This window comes from Myotis myotis, unplaced genomic scaffold (genome assembly GCF_014108235.1).
Source record: "Myotis myotis isolate mMyoMyo1 unplaced genomic scaffold, mMyoMyo1.p scaffold_m19_p_1, whole genome shotgun sequence".
Lineage (NCBI taxonomy): Eukaryota > Metazoa > Chordata > Mammalia > Chiroptera > Vespertilionidae > Myotis > Myotis myotis.
Window position 1 is genome coordinate 195,688,231 of NW_023416313.1, and position 25,064 is coordinate 195,713,294.

At 42.4% G+C, this 25,064-nt stretch overlaps 1 protein-coding gene and 1 non-coding gene across 4 annotated transcripts in view; both read left to right on the forward strand.

Moving 5' to 3' along the window:
- Positions 1 to 25,064, forward strand: part of MTHFD1 (methylenetetrahydrofolate dehydrogenase, cyclohydrolase and formyltetrahydrofolate synthetase 1) — a 57,836-nt gene that overhangs the window by 13,783 nt on the left and 18,989 nt on the right. For 2 of the 3 annotated variants that reach the window (XM_036309665.1, XM_036309673.1), the window contains exons 3-16: positions 6,321 to 6,380; positions 6,781 to 6,834; positions 8,165 to 8,301; positions 8,427 to 8,527; positions 10,410 to 10,546; positions 11,437 to 11,548; positions 16,291 to 16,418; positions 16,882 to 16,979; positions 17,157 to 17,330; positions 17,959 to 18,095; positions 19,613 to 19,659; positions 20,282 to 20,389; positions 20,525 to 20,599; positions 23,099 to 23,201. In XM_036309665.1, the coding sequence (XP_036165558.1) occupies positions 6,321 to 6,380; positions 6,781 to 6,834; positions 8,165 to 8,301; positions 8,427 to 8,527; positions 10,410 to 10,546; positions 11,437 to 11,548; positions 16,291 to 16,418; positions 16,882 to 16,979; positions 17,157 to 17,330; positions 17,959 to 18,095; positions 19,613 to 19,659; positions 20,282 to 20,389; positions 20,525 to 20,599; positions 23,099 to 23,201 (1,471 nt within the window). Of the gene's footprint in view, positions 1 to 6,320; positions 6,381 to 6,780; positions 6,835 to 8,164; positions 8,302 to 8,426; positions 8,528 to 10,409; positions 10,547 to 11,436; positions 11,549 to 16,290; positions 16,419 to 16,881; positions 16,980 to 17,156; positions 17,331 to 17,958; positions 18,096 to 19,612; positions 19,660 to 20,281; positions 20,390 to 20,524; positions 20,600 to 23,098; positions 23,202 to 25,064 lie in introns of those variants that run through there. The other variant, XM_036309680.1, reaches the window with a different exon arrangement.
- LOC118661925 lies at positions 10,073 to 10,204 on the forward strand. The gene has a single exon (XR_004969532.1). It is a non-coding gene; the product is annotated as a small nucleolar RNA SNORA9 (small nucleolar RNA).

Below are 25,064 nucleotides of genomic sequence, written 5' to 3' on the forward strand. Positions count from 1 at the left end.
TGAGCATGGATGGCAGTGAAGTCACCAGTCGTCTTACTCATTCACCATTACTTGTGCAGCCTCAATATAAATGGCAATACAGTGAAAAAAGCAAGTGACATTGTCGTGTCATTATGAAAATCGTTTGGCACTCAACAGGTCTGAAAGGTCTTGGGATTGTCACAGGAATGTGTGGACCATTGCCCCAGGCCAGCGATTTCCAATCTTTTTGCACCTCATGGCAAACAAACTAATTACTAAAATTCTGTGGCACGCCAAAAAATGTATTTTTTGTTGACCTGACAAAAAAAGAAAAAAGGTATAATTTTGACTCATTCACACCAGACAGCTATTGTTGTGTTGGCTGTTGGTTTTTGACAACCTAAGAGAAAAGAGGTCAGTGCCTCTAACTAAATAGTCAGGCATTGCATGTTTTAAAAATTCTTGCGGCACACAGGTTGAATATTGCTGCCCTAGGCAATATCACCTGGCTCTGAATATCAGCGGTAGGCCAGTAACTTATACAGCCTGGATCTCTTCTGAGTTCTGGACTCTGGCTTTCTGGGACATCACTTATTTCCCTTTCTTCTAATCTTTTTTGCTTGTTTCTCATCTCTCTGAGGAATTCAAATCTCCTGTTCCTTCCTCATCTCACCTAGAACATTTGAATACCTTAAGGCATAGCTTTCTTTTTTTTTTTTTAATATATTTTATTGATTTTTCACAGAGAGGAAGGGAGAGAGACAGAGAGTCAGAAACATCGATGAGAGAGAAACATCGATCAGCTGCCTCCTGCACATCTCCCACTGGGGACATGCCCGCAACCCAGGCACATGCTCCCGACCGGAATCGAACCTGGGACCCTTCAGTCCGCAGGCCGACGCTCTATCCACTGAGCCAAACCGGTTCCGACAAGGCATAGCTTTCAACCACTTTTTCATCTTGTTCTTTCTCCAAGTGAGCTCACTCGGTCTCATGGTTACATGGGAGAATACATCCTAATTTAGACCTCTGTCCACATTTTCTTCCCTGAGCTCCAGGTTCATCCAGTAGGAGGCCTTCAATAAATATTTGTGATATAGACAACTGTACAAAGAATATTTTGAAGGCTTGATTTGGGTGACAGGAAACTGATAGCTTTCATTTGAAATTCCCTTCAGAAAAACCTGCTTCCAGGTAGCTCGGTTAGAGCGTTGTTCTGATATGCCAAGGTTGTGGGTTTGATTCCCAGTCAGGGCACATACAAGATGAATGAATGCATAAGTAAGTGGAACAACGAATTGATGTCTGGCTCTCTTTCCCCCCCTCCCTTTCTCTCTCTCTGTCTGAAAAATATCAATTAAGCCCAGCCAGCATGGCTCAGTGGTTGAGCATCGACCTATGAACCAGGAGGTCACAGTTGAATTCCCGGTCAGGGCACATGCCTGGGTTGCAGGCTCTATCCCCAGTGTGGAGCGTACAGAAGGCAGCCGATCAGTGATTCTCATCTCCCTTGCTAAGTCTCTGTTCAATATTTATCAAGAATTTCAGAGTGAATAGTACTTATGTATTTCCCCCATTTTTGTTAATTTTATTAAGAGGCCTTAGCTAAGCCCTGACCGGTTTGGCTCAGTGGATGGAGCATCAGCCTGCGGACAGGGGGAGGGTCCCAGGTTTGATTCTGGTCAGGGGTATGTACCTTGGTTGCAGGCACATCCCCAGTGGGGGGTGTGCAGAAGGCAGCTGATCAGTGTTTCTCTCTCATCAATGTTTCTGACTCTCTATCCCTCTCCCTTCCTCTCTGTAAAAAATCAATAAAAATATATATATAAAAAAAGAGGCCTTAGCTGAGAAGAAAAAAGAAGGCCTGTTCTGCCCGGTGTGTTCTCTCCTGTGGTGGATTTTTCTCTTTTTACAAATTACTAAGAATCAAAGGTATATGTTGTGGGTGTACACTTGGTACATGTGGGGGATCAGTTATTTCTGGGCTCAATCTTGTGAGTTGTTTGTTGTAGAAAGAGTAAATGCCATAAACTAGAAATCTGTTTCTTTACCCCTTTCCTTAGCAATATTGTTTTTTTTCTCCTGTTTTAAAGATTGATTTCTAAACTCATATTTTAAATTTATTGATTGCAAGTGTTTTTGTTTACATGAACAGTTTTCTACAGCTTGGTCTTCTCTGTCCTCGCCAATAAAACAGTGGTAGAATATTTTAATCTTGCACTTTAGCACCAGAGTTAGCGTCTTTCCATGATGCAAGGCTTACACATACTGTGGTGTAATTGTTGGCCTTAAACAAATAGCTAATATTTCTCTAGCAAAATGGGTTTATTCAGGAACAACAAACAGTTGTAATTCAGGACATGCAGTCTAAAGTGCACCACGTGCAAGTCCAGAGAAACAAAGGAGAGGGAAGCTCTTTGGAGGACTTGGGAGGGGCTGCTGTTAAGGAAGAATCCACTGGAGGAACTGGAAGGTCAGGGTCTGGTGACTTTTCATTGGCTGAGCTGTGGCAGCCTCCCATTGGCTGAGCTGTTAAGGTGGAAACCTTTCTTCCTGCTGAGGTAGTCAAGTTATACCACTTCCTGTGAGAGGGGTGCATGGTCCATCTCTGCCTGCTGGGGTCAGTCGTGTGCTTTGAGTGATGTGTGTGAGTTCTCTCTTCCAGCCTCCCAACTCCACTTTCAATGAGCTTTCTGTTTATTTTCACATAATTACATCTCTGCTGCCTCGACCTCTCATTTTTTTTCCGTCCTGGTGACCTGGCACCACCATCTTCGCACACCTGCAAACCAGAAACCTGAGATCACCTCTAGGATCTCCCTCACTCCACACATCCCCTTGGGGATTATGGTGCTATTGAGCCTGCCTCTCCTAAGCTCTTGGAATCTGTTCCTTGTTTTGATTTGTGCTGCTCCACCCCCTGGGGCCACTGCAGTCTGGCGCTTACAGGTTTTAAGTTTCTGATCTGGATGCTTCCAGTCCTTTACTGCCCTTGTCAAAATGCAAATCTGATCACCACCCACCCATCCACACCCACTCCCATCCCTCCGGAAGGAAAAACAGTACTGCTTCATAGTGTCTGCTGACATTCAGTGATTTGTGTATATTGGTACTAGCCCTGCAGGTTGGGCACTGCCTCCTTATCATCACAGAAACTGACGCGCAGGGATCTTGGGAAGCTTTTCCGAAGCCACGGTCTGCAAGGGACTGAGTCTGGGATGTGAACCCAGATCTATCTCCAAAAACCATTCGCTTTTCCCCTTTGTTTTCCTAATTTCTTAGCATTGCAGTCAAGGATATTCATGATCTGGCTGGGGTATATGTACCTAAAAGTTGAAATTTTTAAAAAACATAATAGACTGTTAACTTCCCAAATAACTGAATATTTAAAATAAAAATTATGACTTGACTTTTCATTCTCAGAGATACAAATGAGGTTGTGTTCCATCCCCGTAGCATATAAAATACTTTACAGTAAGAAAAGCGTAATATGCTAATTAGACCGGACAGCCAAACAACCTTCCGGACAAAGCTGGGGCTGGGAGGGCTGAGGTAAACATCCATGGCTACGAGGGCTGAGCCCCTTGCACGAATTTCGTGCATCGGGCCTCTAGTCATTAATAATGTAAGAACTAACACTTGCTTCCTACCAGGACTATTCAGAGTGCTTTGCTCATGGCAACTCATTCAGTCCTCACAAAGGACACGGCCATAACAATAAAATTAATGAAACAATAAAATTAATTAATTCACCTGACCTGAATATCTCTTGAAGCAGAAAGAAAGATTAGTGAGTAGACCAATACCCAGGTTATTTTATGTTATAAAACAGGGGCCCAAGTCCAAATGCTGTTCAGGTTGTAAAGTGTTAAAAAAAAAAAGAAGCAAAATATGTGACAATACATGGCCTGAAAAACCCTAAATATATACCGTCTGGCTTCTTCCAGAAACAGTTTGCAGACTCCTGTTGTTTAAAAAAAAAATGTTTCTAACTTGTTCTGGGCAAGAACTTTCTTCAATAATGTAATTCACCTCCTTCTGAAAAGAAATTAGCATTCTGATAAAATGCTTAAGTGATTTTCTTGATAAACTCTAGTGGATTTAAGATTTGTTCTGGGGAACCAGTCTTCCACCCACCCACTTGATTGACAGTCACGAATCTACTGTTCTTCATAAACTTCTTTTTGCATCGAGTCTAGGATGATTGTATAACCATTTTCCTGTCCTGAGAGTGAGTCTTTGAATTGGCTCCTAAGAGGTCTTTTGCTTTGCATTAGGACAGTGATGGCGAACCTATGACATGCGTGTCAGAGGTGACACGCGAACTCATTTTTTTGGTTGATTTTTCTTTGTTAAATGGCATTTCAATATGTAAAATAAATATCAAAAATATAAATCTTTGTTTTACTATGGTTGCAAATATCAAAAAATTTCTATATGTGACACAGCACCAGAGTTAAGTTAGAGTTTTTCAAAATGCTGACACGCCGAGCTCAAAAGGTTCGCCATCACTGCATTAGGATTATAACGAAACTTTGACATACGCTCATAACTGTAACTGTTAAGCTTTCTTTTTAAAATGAGCGGCAGTTTTGCCCTAGCCGGCTTGGCTCAGTGGGTAGAGTGTCAGCCTGTGGACTGAAGGGTCATGGGTTCAATTCTGGTCAAGGCCATACGCCTGGGTTGCAGGCTTGATCCCCAGTAGGGGCTGTGCAGGAGGCAGCCGATCAATGATTCTCGTCATTGCTGTTTCTCTCTCTCCCTCTCCCTCCCTCTCTGAAATCAATAAAAGTATATTTAAAAAAATAAAATGGAGGTTTAGAAAAATTCTTTCTGAAACATTTAGACAGAAAACAGTTCCTATAATGGAACAACAACAGCAAAAAAAATTACTACGTCTCTGAAGGAAAATGATGTGACAGCAAATTCAGCCAAGTGGATCCTTCAAGTGCAAATATAGCAAAACGATATTTTCAGATACAGAGAGACTCAGAAAAATGCCTACATACCTTTCATGGAAAAGTGACTTACAGTTGCGTGTCAGCTACCTGAGAGATGAGTGAAAGTAAACTGCAGTAGAGAGAAATTATAATTTTAAAAGGATGGGCAGTGGGCGATAAAACCATTTAAACTCAGAGTTAAGTCTAAATGAATTGTAGTTATAAATATTAATGAAAATGTAAAAAAATACTCTGTATTTAGGACCATCTTCTTTCCTACTTTGATCTAAAAGTCAATGCATTAAATCTGGTAACTCAGTCAATGAAGGTTGGATGCTAGGGGCAAAGAATGTATATAGAAAATGGCCAAAGAAAAAATATGTGAGGCACTAAAATTCTAAGGAAACCCCCACAGGAAGCAGGTTAGATTCAAATAAGCCATTAAAAAAATTACATTTCCCTCAACAGACTTATCTTTCAAGAGATGAAATTCAAATTGGCATTGGCAAAACAGATCTGTGTCAAGAACAACAGAAGCTAAGAGTGAGACAATGATCGGTGGGCCTTGGGTTGGGGGAGCTTCCCATTGTAGCATCAACATGACAGGGACTGGAAATACTGTCACTAAGGCCAGCTTCTTTCTCCGCGGTTGTCCTGTTAAAAGGAGTCTTGCGTCAATATTGATGGACCTACCATTTTCCCCTCTGCAATTTTGGCAGAAGCCAAATTTATAGCATTTCACCCTGAGCATCTATTTCAACTTTGAAAAGGATAATTGTCAACCACTGGAACATGGAAAAGTATTTGTAAAATAAAATTTTACAGATAAACGGTTACAGGGAAAACCTATAAATATGATCGTGATGAAGTAGATACTAGTAGAAGGAACATGGTGAGACCTAGCACAGTGGTTCAAAGGATTTGGCTGCTTCTTTGTCTTGGGGCCAGCAGACTGCCCTTTGCCTCGCACAGGTGTCTGCTCTGTGTAAGGTAGGAATAGTCCACCCTAGCTGGTTTTCTTCTCTTGTGCGGGCATGAGAGCTCTGCAGTGCCCTTGGGAGTGAGGGAGAGGAAGCAGAGTGTGCCCTCTGGGCGTTCCTGTCTCAGCTGTATTGTTTCTCTTCCTGATGGCAGTCCCCAGCCCTGTCTCTCTCAACGTCAGCAGAAATTCTACGGTTTTAGGCAGGCCTGCAGCACCCTGGCCTAATTTTCAGGGCAGATACAGACGTCCCCTGCCTTTTCTTTTCTTTTGGCCTTGTTTGGGGAGGGATCCCTAATCCCACCTGTGTCCACATCTCCACCCTGCTCCAACCTTCTCCTGATTCTCCTGTTAGAGTTCTCTGCAACAAGAGTCAAAGAAGCTTTTCTGTACACCTTGACTTTCCTGATCGTCTGATTTGCATGTATTTATTATTCTAGGTTGGCAACAGAGATGATTCCAATCTTTATATAAATGTGAAGCTGAAGGCTGCAGAAGAGGTAAGGCGAGAACAGCAGTGTTGTCACCCCCACCTCACCCAGGTCCTGCCTGCTACCCTTGCCCTTTGTGCCCCTCCCCATAAAACCTTTTCTCGCCCACAGCAGACTTTCATTTATGTTGCAAGTCAGAAATGGGTGACTTAGAGCTGCAGCCTCTGGTTTACCCTTGAATATTTTCTAGTCAGTGATCTGCCTACTTCCCAACGAGCAGGAATAGTGGACATGAAATTGCTGAAGTGCATTGATGACAATTACGTAAATGATGAGTGGGTCAAAATGAGAGGCTGATTTTTCAGAACATAGGGTGAAATGATTAAAACACCGCATGGTTTGTTTTAGTCATATCTGTATGTCTCAAGTTCTCTTGCTGAACACCTGTTTTAAATGTTCATTTTTGCAGATTGGGATCAAAGCCACTCACATTAAGTTACCAAGAACGGCCACAGAAGCTGAGGTGAGCTTTTAGGAACTGAGTGTGAGGAGGGCAGCTGAAGGCTTTCCTCTCTGGTTTTGGTTTAATAGAACTTTAGGGATTGATACATTTGGCATACAGAAGACCTCCAGGTAATTCTTTCTCCACAGACTCTGCCTCCAGAAAATCTTTGAAAATACCTACGGAGTAAATGGTGCAAAGCTAGGGTATGAATGTTTGGTACTCAGAGTGTGATTGCAGCAGCATTTGTTTCCAAATCACCTGCAGTGTTGATTAAAAAATGACCCCTTGCCTATAGTTATATGCATCTTAAAAACCAAACGTGCATTTCATTAATATGATGCTCCAGAATAAGCAGAACAGCCCAGCCGGTGTAGCTCAGTGGTTGAGCATCAACCTATGAACCAGGAGGTCACGGTTTAATTCCCTGGTCAGGTCACAGGCCTGGGTTCCGGGTTTGATCCCCAGTAGGGGGCATGCAGGAGGCAACCGATCAATGATTCTCATCATTGATGTTTCTATTTCTCTCTCCCTCTCCCTTCCTCTCTGAAATCAATAAAAGCATTTTAAAAAAAGAATAGACAGGATAAATAAGTCTGTGATTAAAATCAGAACTGTGGTTGCTTGTAGATAGTGGGTTAACTGAAGGGGCAGGAGGGAAGAAGAACTTTCTGAAGCCATGGAAATGTTCTGTATCTGCAGTGTCCAATAGGGTAGCCACTAGCCCCCTGTGGCCATTTAATAAAATGAAAGAAAATTTAAAAATTCAGTTCTTCAGTTGTATTAGCCACATTTCAAGTATTCAGTAACTACTATTGTATTGTAAGCTGTGTAATAGAGAACATTTCTGTTATCACAGAAATCTTGATTTAGACCACGGTGACTGGGTATTATTGTTGAAGTTCTTAGTTCTTTGATGGGTTTCTTACCAGACCCCTGGTGACTATGTTCTGTGGTAAAGTAGAATTCTCTCAGGATTCAAGAGGAGGTACTTTTTTTAAAAAAAATACATTTTATTGATTTTTTACAGAGAGGAAGGGAGAGGGATAGAAAGTTAGAAACACTGATGAGAGAGAAACATCGATCAGCTGCCTCCTGCACACCCCCTACTGGGATTGTGCCCGCAACCAAGGTCCATGCCCCTGACCGGAATCGAACCCGGGACCCTTCAGTCCGTAGGCCGACGCTCTATCCACTGAGCCAAACCAGCCAGGGCAAGAGGAGGTACATTTTGAGATGATTACAATTAAACTCTTAGGGGGCAATGGGACAACCTTCCTTTTGACTTGGAAAGTGTTTCTCCACCCTTTGATTTCTGTGTGACACAGATTGTATGTGGTATTGTTTTTAGGTATTAAAGTACATTACGTCTTTGAATGAAGACCACACCATACATGGCTTCATCGTGCAGCTACCTTTAGATTCAGAGAATCCCATTAACACTGAAGCAGTGGTCAATGCTATTGCACCTGAAAAGGATGTAGATGGGTGAGTGTGGCTTAACTTTCTACATCACATTGCATGGTTCCAAATATAAATAATATATTTGCTTCTAAAGAGTAAAAACACCTAAATTACCTTTATTTCCCCCTTCATTGCTTTCACTGTTTTAGATTGACTAACATCAGTGCTGGAAAACTTGCTAGAGGTGACCTAAATGACTGTTTCATCCCTTGTACACCTAAAGGATGCTTGGAACTCATCAAAGGGACAGGTAAAAACCAAAAGCAAAGCACCGTTTCTTAGAGCCTGGCCTTGACACGTGCAGGTACAGAGGAGGTTCATTGTGGGCATAAATGGACTTGATTGGCACGAGGACCGATCTGCTAGGGGGCTTTACCTAAATCCTCAGTATTCTCAACAAGCCTATGAAATGGGTACTCTCCTTGTTCAAAAGCTGAGAAAACAGGCTCAGAAAGATTGAGTAATTTGTCCAAGAGGCAGCAGAGCCAAGTTCAAAGCAGTGTGTGTGTGTGTGTGTGTGTGTGTGTATGGGGGGCGGCGGGGGGGGCTCTATGGTAGTAAGAATTAAATAGTATGTAGGGGTACAATGTGAAAAGTCCCTGCCTCCCCAGTGGGCACCTAGACCAATGTCTGGAAACCATCTCTGAACAATTGGCTACATTACCTCATCGCCTAAGGAGCATCTTGGTGTTTTGATTTCATCACAAATCCTTTAGCAGAGCTTATTTTTTACGAGGAAGTGTGTCCTGTGTAGAGGAAGTGGATCAGAAGTTTGAAGTGGAAAATGTTGGCCTATGTAAAAGAAAATGTTCTGTGGTTAGTGAGAAAAGGTCAAACGATAAGCCTTGTGACAGCTATCGCTGTTCAGTCCCACCACTAAGTTTATATTCTGCTGCCTATTTAGCAGTTTGTTGCAACTTGATAAAAACCAATCCCATGAGCCACAGCAGCTACAGGCTTCTACTTCCTCTAGTCTAACGGCTCGTGAAGCTGCCATTAGTTTAAACACTTCAGACTTTGAGGGCTTTACTTCTAGATGTTTGTGGTGTTAGCATTATATAGAAGCTTATCTTTTTTGGATAAAATTAATGTTTTGCAAGAAGCACAATTTAAGCACCAACTGCCTTAAGCACTTCAGCCACAGCTTAGGTAGGGGGGCTCAGGTGGAGTCTTCGGTACTTTATTTCTGCTCTTTTCCTAGCTCATTCTCAGACTCCGTTTGGCGGCCCCGAGCAGCTCCAGCCTTGTTCCATCCTTGTGCCTAACAGTCATGGGATTGGATCTCATTGGCCAGGGGATGAAATACGGTCACAAATCCACTGTTGGGTACTCGCCCAGACCATTTCTATTAAGTAGAGTATGTCAGTCGAGAAAAGGACATGGGTGTAGTGCCAGAAGGACGGATGCTGAGTAGGCAAAAAGAAAGCTTTCTACCACAGTTAAATTCCCCTTTTTCACTTTCCAGCAAATAACCCTATGGATCAGGCCCTAAGCCAAAAGAAAGTTAGGTGAGGAACTGCATAAATACGCCTACCCAGGTGGAAAGAATCACCAATATGTATTAATCTAATTTCCCGCACTTCCCTCCACCCCATTGCATGCCTCCTATTTGTCATCACTATTTTTTCCATGGAGTTGAATCTGATGTCTTCTTCCATATGGCTGTTTATTAGCTGTATGTCACGGTTTCTTTTTTTTCTTTAGTGTAGGTTTTCTTCCCACTTTCCGGTGACTGAATGAATGTATCTTGGCTTAAGCAGCTCTCAAAAAACCCACAGCAAGAAAGACACATGTGGTGCAAGCCTCCAGCGTGCTTGGGTCTGGGGTGACCCTGTGCATTCCTATAGTGCTTGCTAGAACATTTTGGAACGGTTTGAGGCCTTGTCCTGCTGCATCCGGAGCAAGGTTATAGAAATTTCAGACAATCGCAAAAAAAGAAAAAAAAGAAAAGAAAGACAGACAGACACATGTACAGGACCAATTTGTAGCTAAAACCCTAGAGTTGTTGGAAGATTTCTTATTGGTGCTCTGAATCTGTTTCCATGCACTTGTTCTGAATTTTCCCACATAGGTGACATGCGAAGGAGGGCTGTTCCCCCCAGTTCTCTGATGCACGCTGGCTTTTCTTGCAGGGGTGCAGATTGCCGGGAGGCACGCTGTGGTGATCGGGCGCAGTAAAATCGTCGGTGCCCCCATGCATGACTTGCTTCTGTGGAACCACGCCACAGTGACCACCTGCCACTCCAAGACTGCCAATCTAGACAAGGAGGTAGGGGGTCCAGCGTGGAGTGGAAGATGATGATGATGATGATGTGTGTGTGTGTATATTTGTGTGCATGTGCATATGTGTAGTGGCGTGTTCTCACTTAATGGGAACAACTAGCATTTAAGTGCCAGAAACTATCGTGTACTTTACCTCATTATCTCATTTATCCTAACAATTCTATGATTCTTCTATAACTGTTCTATGATTCTTGTCTCATTTTGTAAGATGAAAAAACGAATTCACATGGAGCACTTGCCCAAGGTTATGCAGATTTTGTTCTGACTATATTCTTCCTGTACCAGTCTCCTCTGTGGCAGATAGGGATTGGCAGAGTAAGAACTAGGATTGACTCCTGGCAGCCAGATCCCAAACTGATAAGAATGGTGGCCTCAGAGATAAAGGTGCTTCGGGGGAAAATGTGTGGACAGAGGTCCCATGACACCCGTCGCAGCTTGTTCTTGCCCCCTGCTTCAGATTCCTGAGCCCGGGAATTCTCACATGTACACATCCTGTTGACAGTGCAGTCTCTTAAATGTGGAGAGAGCAGGAGAGAGGCCCAGGACCTTCTCTTACAGTTGTCGCCAAGCAGCCTTCTGCGGGAGGTGGAAGTTCCCACATTTCACCGGGAGCAGCCTTTGTATATTTTTCATTCAGGACATCATCCTAGGCCTTTGGCTCCTTTGGGTTCTTATCAAGTTCCCCATTTGGTAAAATAAAAGGGGGGCTTTTGACGTACAGGAATGAGCAGAGCATCCAGAGAACTGTCAGTGAGTGGCCAGCAGAAAATAGCTGATGATGGTGAAAATCTGCAGGGATGGAAGGAATGTCCTTTCCACGTCTAGATTTTTTATGTTTCTCTTTTAATTTCTGAAGTCAGAATCCTCTCTCCTTAGGTAAATAAAGGTGACATCCTGGTGGTTGCCGTTGGTCAGCCTGAAATGGTGAAAGGGGAGTGGATCAAACCCGGGGCAGTAGTCATCGACTGTGGAATCAACTACGTCCCAGGTGAGTGTTGCTGGGAGAGGAAGGCGGGTCTGTTGGAGGGCTGGACTGAGGAAGATGTCTAGGTCATCAGGTGAAGCCTCAGTGGGAATCCCTGATCCTGTTTTAGGCTGAAGTGCTGAGGTTCAGTGTGATGGGCCTGCCCACGGGTGCTTGCAGTCAGCAGATGGGACGTCGCTCCTGGCAGGCAGGCAGGCCAGCTTGACAGCAGAACCCGTGGTTTTAGCCGCTGCTATGCAGCTCCCGAGATGACTTTGTCCAGGGAGAAGACTGCACAGGGGGCAAGAGGGAGGTTTTACAAGAAAAAGAAGGGGTTTGACCTCCTTTTTCTAGGCTGAGAGGGTAAAGCCTTACACCACATCCATAGCTGTCCTTGGCACCCTTCTCCCTAATTCATGCCTCTCTCCTGTTTCTGTTTATGTTGTCACCATTCTTCCTTCCCACAGGTGTCGACCTTTTCTTTTCCCTCCCAATTATTCCCCTTATTGGATTTATTTTTAAATATTAGATTTTCTCCTCCCTTCTCTGTCCTCAGTGTCACCGTTGAGTGTAACCCTCTCAACTGGATGGACTGCTGTGAATTTCTTACCAGTCTGATGCCCATTCAGATCCATCTGTGTGCTTTTGCCATATTCACCTTGACACAGGCCCATGGGCCTCCTCGTCCATGTGACTCGTCAGACTCCTTAACCCCGTCCTAGGGGCAGCCACCTCTGCGGCCTCTTCTCACATGCACTTTGTGAAAACCTGCCTTAAGTTGTAAACGGACCACATGCCCGTCCGCACATGCCTTGTTTGTCCTTTGCGGCATCCACACCTGCATCTTCAGTGGAGCAGGCTGTTCTTTCTTCATGGAGTTTTCAAACATAACATTTGAAAGTACAGTACAGTGTGTACCTGTGTACATACCTCATAGATTCAAGAAGGAACAATCTTTAATCGAGAGACTGTTTCTCTGCACAGGCCTTGGGCTACACAAAACTGCCTAAGCTCAGCTGTGACCTTCACTTTCAACCAACTTCCTCCCCACCTCGTTTCTGTCTGAAATGCCCCTTCTTCCTCCCAAACCTTGCCTGGTTTCCCTTCAACAAGGGATAGTGTCCTCTTTTGACAATCCCTTCTTCCTCCCTCCCTCCCTCCCTCCCTCATTCCCTTCCTCCTCATAAAACTTGTGCTTCTTTTATCATATGTGTCTCATACTTGGTGCCCTGTGGGCTCCTCCACGAGTCAGTCAGCTTCTCCAGGGCAGTGGTCTCTGCGGTGCCCTGTCCAGCGTACGCCTTCTAGCCGCTTGCACCCTATTGTATCTATCGAATTATTGAAGAGCGTTACAGCAAGAATGATCATTTTTCTCCCTTGCCATCTCAGCTTTGAAATATAGACACTAAGCTGCCAGGAATATTAGTCACTGTCAAGCCTTCACTGTTTTTAACCTGCCTCCCACTCTCCCTACCATGCTTTTAAGACAGTAGCTCATAAATGAGCACTAATTTTCTTGTAGCGTAATTATCTAATGGGTGATCGAGAAAGTACTTACCTACAACTCCTCACTTTGAGCATTTGCGACGTGATATTCACACTCATTCTCTTCAAAACCTTGCATCTTCTGTGTCATATTTCTGCACTGGGCATTTTTTGGGGGGGACTAGATTTGAGGGAGATGAAGAAACACCTGGGTGGGGATCTTAAGTCTTGCAGTTAGGTAAGAAATTTGCAGATAACTATGAAATGTGACTTAAACATGAAACTTACCATTCTGCGCACATTTATTCCTCATGTAGATGGTAAAATGTGAATAAGATCAATGCACTATCTTTACTGATCATATAGGTGAATAAATATCAATAAGGCAGGATTTTAATGTCCCCACAAGATGGCAGAATAACTGAGTTGCAGACAATGGGTCTTGATTTTGAAAGCACAGCTGGGTCACTTCTTGGTTCATATTTTGATTATTTAAATCATTTGTGTGGATAACATTATGTCACTTGCCAAATAAGAATGAATTAAGGTGTGTGCTTCCCTCTCCCCACCAAAAAAAAGGAATATTTTAAAAGTTTCAAGTGCAGAGCAGAAAGAATTGGCCAGAGAAACACATCAAAGTGTTCTTCCTGCTTGGCTTACTAAAGATAATTTGAGAAGGACTAGATCCGTGGTCGGCAAACTGCGGCTCTTTGGCCCCTTGAGTGTGGCTCTTCCTAAGCCTTAGGAGTACCCTAATTAAGTTAATAACAATGTACCTACCTATATAGTTTAAGTTTAAAAATTTTGGCTCTCAAAAGAAATTTCAGTCGTTGTACTGTTGATATTTGGCTCTGTTGACTAATGAGTTTGCCGACCACTGGACTAGATTAATAGTAGGTTTTATTTGAAGGGGTTATAAAAAGAGGGAACAGATTCCCCACCCTGGCCCAGTCCAATCTCAACTCAGCCAGCACAGTGGCTTCTATACTGGACTCTATTACTGGGGGCACCCAAATTAAATGTGAAGGAGTAAAGTCTCAGCTGGATCTTCAGTTGAATTTTGCCCCTATAATTCCCAATGAAAGAAACGTTCTAGGCCCCGGGGTATTTAACCAAGATGTTTGTTGGTTACTAAATCCATTCACTCACTTAGATTGAGAAGTGGTTGCTTTTTCCACCGACCACATCAGACTGTCCACGAAATACTATACAGACATCAGAGGGCACTCAAGTCAGCCCTGTTGGATTAACTAGCAACACTGAGCTCTTCCAGTACAGCATTTGGTTGTGCAGTACATGACATGTCTCTTACATATTGAGAAACATGAAGAAAGTGACTCACATTGATAATAGTTAATAATAATTAATAGAAAGAGGTGTTGGGGTTTGAAGCTAGCTTCAGCGTTGGACTATTGAAACCTGTACAAAGGACACAACCTTGACAGTATTTGCTTGACCTTTTGAGATGACATTAGTGTTATGAGAGCTGCTGCTTTGTAATTTCTAGAAACTGTCTGAAGAGTTTTTATTTATCAGCTCCTTATAGTACATAGTGAAAATCTCTTATGTGGCTAGGACGGGAAGAGAAACTCTTACAGTTCGGTAAGAAATTTGCAGAATGCGTTTTCAATGTCAAGAATATGCACATTTTTCACTTGATTCTCAGCAAGCTTGTGAAATAAGTAGCATTATCCTTCCTTGCATCTTTGGACTTCTGATCAGTAAGGAGCCCACAGGGTTGAGGACTAGCAGTTAGGGGAAGAGCTGATCCCATAGCCTAGGTCTCTGGTTTCTGGCCTTTTGGCTACACAGATAAGCCCTCAGTTAATATGGTCTGTCGGTTCTTGGAAACTGTGACTTTAAGTGAAGCAATGTGTAGCGAAACCAGTTTTACCATAGACTAATTGATACAAATAAGAGTTAAGTTTCTATGGCGTATTTTTGGTCACAAAAACACCACCTAACTTCTTTTTTTTTTTTTTTTTTAAATATATTTTATTGATTTTTTACAGAGAGGAAGGGAGAGAGATAGAGAGTCAGAAACATCGATGAGAGAGAAACATCGATCAGCCACCTCCTGCACATCCCCCACTGGGGATGTGCCCGCAAACCAGGTACATGCCCTTGACCGGAATCGAACCTAGGACCTTTCAGTCCGCAGGCCGATGCTCTATCCACTGAGCCAAACCGGTTTTGGCACTACCTAACTTCTAAATAAAGACTGAAACCCTTCTAATATTAAACATCGAGATACATGCGAGCTATACATACATTTAAGAAAGATGAATAAAAACAAGAAAGATCATTCTTTTCCAGCCCACTTCTTCCAGTTCAGGATCATACAGCTCAGGGTGCAAGGAGGGAACCAGCCCTGGACAGGACCCCTCCCATTGCAGGGCGCATCACACTCACTCGTGGGGCGAGTTCTTCTCTCATTGATGTTGAGTGAAATGACATTATTTGAGGACCGGCTGTGCTCTGAAGCATCCTCTCTCCTTGTGGTGCTCCGATCAAAGAGGTCGTGAAAGGGCTGCGGTCCGACCAGATCCTGCCTGGGAGCCTTAGCGCTGCAGGGCCCGGCCGGTCCGCCAGCCCCTCCCCGAGTTCACTGAAGCCAAGTGGGGATGCTCTCTGTGTGCGGAGCAACGAGGCCTCACTGGGCTTTGTTCCCTTGAATAGCTATTCTTCGCTGGCAAGAATGGTAGTTATTCTTGTATCCTTTTAAGGGAAGTGTAATTATATTATTTGCCTCTTGCATACATTTAAGTAGCTGCTCATCTTTGGAATTGGATGTTGAATTGTTCCTCCATCTCATGCATGGAGCTTACAAAATGCTGACAGTTGCTGTAGAAACGGTATCTGGCAGCTGTGGCATAGTTGGAGGTTTGTGCACCCAAAAAAAATTTCCTTTGTAGGCCTTGGCAAATTAACATTTTAAAAGGAGCTCATTATAAATTGGATAGTTGGCTTTAAGAGTAAAAAAACAGTTGGTATTTTATTTGTCACTGGACAGACTACAAAAGGATTCTTTGGGTTCGGAAAAACCACTTAATGCAGCATGTGAATTTTTGCAGGTAAAATAAGTTTTTCCCTAGGAAATAGCAAACACCTTGTCATCCCATAGCTTTTAGGTAAAGTGGGCACTTGAGCCAGATGGGACTACACACCCTAAACTTTACTTAGTTTTTGGAACAAGCAGTCATAGTTGATCACTTAATTTAGAAATAAACACCAGGATTACGTTCTGACACTTTGCTTTGATGTTTCCCCCCCATGACCAGATGATACTAAGCAGAGTGGGAGAAAAGTTGTGGGCGATGTGGCGTTCAGTGAGGCCAAAGAGAGGGCGGGCTTCATCACTCCTGTTCCCGGTGGCGTCGGGCCCATGACGGTGGCAATGCTAATGCAGGTGCGTTTGAATCAAGGTTTCTATAACAGCTCTAGGAAACTGGTAGAATTCAAGTTACTGCTCTTCTCCCCTAGTAGAAATGTCATAAAACCTGCTCAGAAGCTAAGGAGGGATATGAATCTGTGGAAGAAGAAAAAAAAAGGGAATGGAAGAACAGAGAAATAGAATCAGTCATATGAGTAGAGGAAAGTAGGGAAGGCACAATTCTACTTTACTATGGAATAACTTAAGGAAGAGAAAGTGCAAACACTGACTTTGCTAAGTAGGATTTGTCTCCCTTGTCCTTTTTAACCCACACCAGCTGATACGGGGAGAGGCAAGCAGCCCAGAATGGAAGCATGTGAATAGATGGACCATGAAGGTGTTCATTTTGATTGCACTTGAGTTATGCAGAATTAAGAGTTGAGGTGGAGGTTGAAAGGTTCTGTTTATATTTTGGGTGTTCTTTTTTTGGTTTTTTTAGAGCACAGTAGAGAGTGCAAAGCGTTTTCTGGAGAAATTTAAGCCAGGAAAGTGGCCGATTGAGCATAACAAGCTTATCCTCAAAACACCTGTTCCAAGGTAAAAATGAAGTTTTACAGGTTTAAAACTTTGTGGGTTGTTGATTTGTAGCCGTGGCTACACGTATATATACCCCTTCTGAAAATACCATCAGTGGTTGGGGTGGGTCATGACTAGGCTGGGATTAATACCTTCCATGAATAAAGATGGATTCACCTTTCCTATATTTCTTTTAAGTGACATTGACATATCCCGATCCTGCAAGCCAAAGTCCATCAGTAAGCTGGCTCAAGAAATTGGTCTGTTCTCTGAGGAGGTGGAATTGTACGGTGAAACCAAGGCCAAAGTCCTGCTGTCAGTGCTGGACCGCCTGCGGCAGCAGCCCGATGGCAAATACGTGGTGGTGACTGGGTGCGACTTCTATTCATTTGCCAATCAAATCTTAGTATTAATCCTGATTGTTATCACCAGGGGTTGCATTTGCTCTTAGCATGTATGTGTGGAGGTTCCTTTACTTTGGTTTTAGCATTTTCACAGGTATTTTTATCTAATTTGGTCCTTATAGCCACACTGTGAGGTCAGAGTAGATTATGACCTTCAGAGATGAGAAAATTTGTCAAGTTATTCATCTAGTGAGTGAAAGAATTGGATCTTAAAACCTGGTCTTCATATGGAATTGCTTTTTCTTAACCCCATATTCATTAATTCATTAGCTCTATTGAGCATTCATTTTTATTGCTGGGCTGAGTTACATATAAAAGCTAGTTTTTGAGATTAGGTTGAGAAATTTAAATCATAGTAGTGTCTTTCTACAAGGTAAAGTGTATTTCTCCTTACAGTGAGAACAGCTAAAGCACAGCAGTGTTTTTTGATTTAAAATTCGGGGGAAGTTACCAAGACTCCTAAGACCTTTTTCGGGTCTTTTGTCTTATTATTCAGGTTAGGAATCATTCTCTAGGATCTGTTAGATCTGTCTTAGTGATTCACATCAATTTAATTCCCCTAAATGTAACTTTCCTCTTTTGCTTTCATCATGAAGAATAACTCCAACGCCTCTGGGAGAAGGGAAAAGCACCACCACAATTGGGCTGGTGCAAGCCCTCGGCGCCCACCTCCATCAGAACGTCTTCGCGTGTGTACGGCAGCCTTCTCAGGGCCCCACCTTTGGAATTAAAGGTATCCGTGGGTGGCCAGAGGACACCTGCTTCTCCCTCAGTCTTCTCTGGCCCTCTTGACCCATGAATGCTCACGGGGCCCTCAGCTTTTTAGACGTTAGGAATGTCTTCCTCACACCCACCTGTCGTGGTGCTTTTGGTGAAGGCTTTCATCGGATCACCCCAGCGCCTGCTCCTGCTGTCACTCTGTGACACAGCACAGGGACTCCTAGGATGAGTACTGTGTAGGCAGAGTGCTTTTGTATGACTAATAGTCAATTGTCATGGTAACAATAAAGGTAATCAGTCACCACGCTGACTTTCTAGAGACATAGACAAACCCTACAGATGTCTCACCCTGTGGGAATAAGAAAAGCCTACCCTGGTTGAGAATGTGCTTTATACCAGCATTTGTGCTAAGCAGTGTATGTGTATTTTATTTTCTAATGTAAGACAGTATTATCTCCATTTTGCAGTAGCAGCAACTGGGACTTCAGAGGCAACTGGGTCAAAGGCACTAATCTTAAGTACCAGAGTGGGCCCCATGTCTATTTCAAGGTCTAAAACAACACCATCAACAGTGTTTCATCTGATTGCATGAAAACACGATGTCCGGCATCCTACTTCACCTTCAGTTTTTGATAGCTGCAGTGCTGTAGACATGTTCTTTTAATTAAAATTATTTTTATTAATTATAATTAAGTATAATCCTATTGGCTCAGTGATACGGCATCACATATTTTGCCTGTTCTAATGATTTCTCCTAATGTTAATTCGGGGTGCCATCTTTGCTCCTTTGCCTGTTGTTTTGATCTGTTTCATAAATGTGCTGACTTGGCTCTGCTTTTGAGCGTGTCTTAACTCCCTTACATTTGATTGAGCCTTTTTCCTTGTTCTACTTATTGAAGCCAATATTCTCCTTTTCCTCATATCACAAATTGCCCCATTTTCATTGCATGGTCTCTGCCTCACCAAGAAATAAAATTTAAAATCCATCTCAAGCTGACATTTATCTCACTGATAACTTGAAACCTGGATATTTTTTTGACTGGCCTTTGGTTATTATTCCAGATATGCCAGCAAAAACCTAGCAGTTAACCTGTTTCCTAATGTGTGTCTCCTACTTAGGAAGAATTGCAGTCTCTGTGTTTGGTGTGTATTTTAAATATTCCCCTTTTTAAAATGCCAGAGTAGTGTTTATGAGAGTGGAAAATTGAACAGGTTTGCCTTTATGTAACTGTAGGCTGGGACTTCTAAGATGTTAGGAATCACAAGGAACCTGTTTCTAAAGATAATACTAGTAAGTCGGTATGTATGTGTTTGTGTTTTTGTTAGATTCAGATTTCAGTTGAGAGGCTGTTCAGCACAAGAAAGATCGAGTGTTTCAGCTTGTAGAAAAAAATTAAAGACACTGATCAAATCCATCCAAATGGTTGTAGAAAATAAATAAATAATATGTGCAGCAGTTATGAAATCGATTTGATTTCCTCTGTGGAGAAACATGCCTTACATGAGCCTCACCCTTGACCTGTCCTCTAGGTGGCGCTGCAGGTGGTGGCTACTCTCAGGTCATTCCTATGGAAGAGGTAACGTGTTCTGGGATTTGGTTGACTCAGACCCTTTATTATGGCTTTTCCTTCTAGAAATTAAGCTTTATTGTAGAGGTCTTAGTGGATAAATGACTTATTTCTCAGCAGAAGTGACACTTAAGGAAAAACATCTTAATTTACAAAGTTGTGAGGCAGCTTCATTTTTTTGACATGATAAGGACTTCAAAGTCTGGCTTTCACGGGGAATTAATAATTTTAAGCAATTGATCAAATGAAGCATGAGATTGAGAAGAACCAACATGGAGTAAATTCAGAGTAATAACTGCAGAAACAGGAACAGTGTATAGGCATAGAGTTGGGTTGCTCCATTGTACTCCTCGCTCACTGTTTAAAGGGCATGACGCGCCGTCAGTAACTCAGTGTTGCTGTTGATCCTGGTGGGATGGTGTTTGTGGTTCCTGGACATGTCACTTAGGGGAAACCACAGTTTCTTCTGAAGACAGTAATTTCTGTATTCAAGATCTGCCTGTATTGGGGCTTTGTCCACTAGCTGTGCTGTCATCAGCTGTCCATTGGCTTTGACATGGGGATTGATTTGGTTGGAATAGAATGGATGTAGGAAAGTTAGAAGACTAATGCGGCTTCTGCTCTTTCCCAGTTTAATCTGCACCTCACTGGTGACATCCACGCCATCACTGCAGCTAATAACCTCGTTGCCGCGGCCATCGATGCCCGGATGTTCCATGAACAGACTCAGACGGACAAGGTAGGCACGGAGGTCCCATGGGCACTTTTGAAAGGGTTCAAGAACCTGAATTAATGTTGGTCCCTTGGATGCTAGTGATACAGGTAGCAAAGCAATGGAGTTCATTTAAAAGCCCTTTTCCTCCTTTTCTTTCAGGCTCTCTTTAATCGTTTGGTACCATCAGTAAATGGAGTGAGAACGTTTTCTGATATCCAAATCCGAAGGTTACGGGTAAGCTCTTCCTTTTTCATTTTTGATATTGTATGACACTGAGTAAATGATAAGAAGCAGAAATCTCCTTAGAGTCACCTATTTTGGGTAAAGTTACCTCCATAACCATAGTCTTAGGAGCGTAATCAACATAAAGACTGGCAATAGAGGTTATTTCCCATTTACCTATAAGTTATAATTGGTTATCCTGAAATAAATAAAGCACTGACAACCTGCCCTCAGCTACAAAGGCTGACACCTCCTTTGTGACTTGGATAGGAGTCAGGAGGCCAGCATGGCAGCATAGCGGCTTCTGAAGTTTGAATCTCTGCTCTTCCCAGTACTGAGACTTTAAGCAAGAATGGTTATTTCTCTATCTTGAGTTTCTATAAAAAATATATAGTCATTAAATATACACTATACCACCAACCACATAGCCAGAAATCTCACTCCTAGGTATTTATCCAAGAGAAATACAAACTGTGTTCATACAAAACCATGAATGTTTTTAGCAGCTCTATTTAAAAATCTCCAAAATTGAAAAACAACCCAAAGGTCCTTCAGTGGATGAGTGGATAAACAAACTGGCACATCTACATATATAAAAGCCTAAGTGACCTTTACGACCAGCCAGTAGCTATGATGCACACTGACCACCAGGGGGCAGTCGCTCAATGCAGGAGCTGCCCCCTGGTGGTCCGTGACCTCCCACAGCCAACCTCTCATGGTCCCTCCCCCCGGTCGGCTGATTGGCCCTGATCGCCAGCCAGGCTGAGGGACCCCACCCGTGCACTGGGCCTCTCGTCTTACAATAAAAAGGAATGAACATTACATTCCTTGTGTGTGTTATCAACAGTAGTTATAGTCTCACTTTATTTTTAATTTTTACAACTTGATATTTTGATGCTGTAAGAACACATGGAGCTCCCCTTTATCCAGAAGCATTAATTGTTTACATTTACTCTACTTACTTTACAGTTCTGTCACTATGCATGCGTTTTTTCCTAGACTTGGAGAAAAGTGTATTTTACATAGTACAATGTTCTTTAGCTTATTTTGTTTTTACATCCACCCCCCACCTCCACCCCCAGTCCTATGCATCAGGTAAGGCAGTTACTACCCTATTTATAAGAGTTGTGTTCTGTGAGGCAGCAAAATACCATGGAAAGAGCCAGCAACTTTTAATCTTGCCTTTGTTGGTGGAACTTTCTGTTAGCTGTAGGGAGGTACAGGACTAAATTGTTTTTTAATTGATTTTGTTTTGAGCGAGAGGAAGGAAAGAAACAGAGAGACAGAGACATCAGATGTGACAGAGAAATACCAGTTGGTTGCCTCCCATACGCACCCTGACCTGGGTCCCAAATCTAGGTTTGTGCCCTGACCAGGAATCAAGCCGGCAATCTTTCGGTGCATGGGATGATGCTCAACCAACTGAGCCACACTGGCTAATTGTGTTTTAATAGCAAATTTATAGGAATAGCACAGAAGACAGATACTAGAAACAGGACAACTCAGAAAAGTACAGTGAATGGATGGAATCTACTATTTGATCAAAAAAAAAAAATGCTATAAACACCATTTACTGGTAGTTGCCATCAGTAAGAAATTTACTTGTTTTTTAAAAATCCAAATGCTGGCATTGTCCAGAAAAATTTAACAGGTTTATTTATATTGTTATAAAGTTGAACTGCTAAAACTTGTTCACTGAAACATTTTGACTTGCATTAATGCTTTATGTCCCCACATTTTTATTAAATGATCCTTTAAAAAGCTCTAGGATTTGCCCTGGCCAGGTGGTTCAGTTGGTTGGAGCGTCATCCTGTATACCAAAGGTTGCAGGTTCGATTCCCAGTCAGGGTACATACTTAGGCTGTGGGTTCAATGCTGGGTCAGGGCATGTACCGAGGCAACTAATTGTTTCTCTCTCACATCGGTGTTTAACTGGGCTTCTCAATTGTCTGATTGAAAAGTTTTGCACCTTGTTTGGGATTGTTGAATTAGCCACAACACTTCTTGGTCACTGCTTATTTAAGGCTAGGTTTAGGAAAATGCCTCTGGTGCTCAGTTATTGGGACAAACGTGTTAATTTTTTTTAATCCTCAGCCAAGGATATTTTTCCATTGATTTTTAGAGAGAGGGGAAGAAGGGAGGGGCAGAGAAACATTGATGTGAGAGAGAGACGTTAATTGGTTGCCTCCCGCAGGGCCCCTGACCATGATCTTGTCTGTAGTCGAGGTACATGCCCGTGACCGGACTTGAACCTGGGACCCTGCAGTCCGAGGGCTGACACACTGTCCACTGAGCCAAACCAGCCAGGGCCAAGCATTTTAGTAATATTTTGTACACATGTGACTGGTAAATCAGGGCTTAGCAAAGAGGATCATAGTTTTCCCTTCTGAATTTAACACGGTTTCTATTTCCGAGGAGAGACCCTATCTGGAGACAGGGAATCAAAAATTTTTTTAATTTATTATGCTTTTGTTTGGTTTGTCTTACGTTTTAATTTTACTGCCTCTTCAGAGACTAGGCATTGAAAAGACCGACCCTACCACACTGACAGATGAAGAGATAAACAGATTTGCAAGATTGGATATTGATCCGGAAACCATAACTTGGCAAAGAGGTACAAGAGCCATATACACGCCCCATTTGCTTTGGTTATACTGCACACACCATGCCCTCTGTTAGGGTTGTTAAAATGTGAAGTCTGGAAGCTTGCATGTTGATATTTTTATGGTTAAGACATGACCAAGATGATGACTTACTCATTTTTCTGGCCACCTCCATCCATCTCTCCTTATTAGCTGTATTCAAACCTCCTTTTCTTGGGTAAGTTGGACGTTTGCTGACTATTCAGTGTTGATTGGAGTGAGGGTGGTTTCAAAGAAGTTCATGCATAAACCAAAAATAACATGTTGCAAGTTTTATTTTATGAAAAAAATTTTAGTGTCATGAAGTAGAAAAATTGCGTTCAGTCACTTCTTGAATCAGGTTGCCCTTTGTTCTCAGAACCCTTGTCTGGCATAAGTGACTTGTTTTTTCTTGTAACTCTCTAGCTTGCCTACTCAGTTTCACCTCTTTTTATTATACTCTGTTATAGCAAAGTAGGTAGCTTTCAAGGTTCAAACATGCAATTTAGTGAGTGAGTTGCCTGGCTTCACTGCCATATGTTGCTTTTCTCTATGTACAACTAGCCCAGCTTAGAGTTTTATTTTGTACCAAGAGTGCATCCATCTACCCTGTATCACTGCTGGGAAGGAATTTTCATCGTCATGCGGAATGCAGCTGACGGCCAATTTATTGACTGTTTTGTCATTTTTATTGGCTCAGTAACTGTTGCTAGCTAATGGCACTTTTAAGATGTCTCAGCATATAAAAACACACTGATGTTTCTCTCTTTTTTTGCTTCAGTGGCTTTGGACAGATAGTATAATATTTTATGAGGAATAAGCTAAAGATCCACTTTGAAAATTTAGTATTTCATTCACTTTTCCTTTGCTTAATGTCTAATTTATGTTTTCTAAGAAAGCAAAAGCAGACCAGTGGGGGGAAATGGATTATACCTGTTGACTGGCTATTTTATACGGAGAAATTAGACGCAAGGAACTTGACACTATATTTTTTTAAAATAAGGATACGCTTTAACAACACATCATATCCTTCGTTTATCAAGCGGGGGGTGTTTGAGTGTGTGTCCCCCTGAGTGCTGTACAGAACTGCTTTGGGTGTTTATTAGTTTTTATTGAAAATAATTTGGCATGTTATTAAGTGTCTTAAAAATGCCTCTCCTCTTTGACCCATTTAGAGTGTAATCAGCGCACTGTTGTTCTTTCTTTTTTTTTTTTCCTTTTTATTGAATTTATTGGGGTGACACTGGTTAACAAAATTATACGGGGTTCAGTGCACGATTCCACAACACATCATCTGTACACTAGTATTGTGTATTCACCACCCCAAGTCAAGTCTCCGTTTTGTATTTTGTAATTGTTTGACGCGTCATACAAAAAAAGAACATTGGAAATACACTAAAATGTTAACAGTAATTTGTCCTGGGAGACGGAAGTAAGACTAGTTAGCTGGTTGATCTTTGTCATGTTCTCCAAGGGTATACAATTGGATAGCTATTCTGTCTTCTGAAGGGAGGTGACTCTTCTCAGCGTGCTGAAGGGAAGAGCAGGCCTGTTACCCAACATGCTTCTAAAGGCATTTGCCTGGCCCTGCGCTCATGGCCCTTGTGTTTCCCAGGATGGTGTAAGATCAGTGAGTCATCCCGCAGAACAACACAGACCTCTGCCTTTTGAAAACTGTGGCCTGCTGTTTTTCTTGTAAGCTCGAATATGCTTTAGAATAGGTTCCAGGTTTCTAGTTGTTTGAGTTATCTAGACAGAATAAAACCAAGCCAGTCCACATTTGTTTCTTTAAAAATAACTCCTGTACACTTACTATATATGTACATCATGTCTTCATTTGAACCCATATTCTAGCT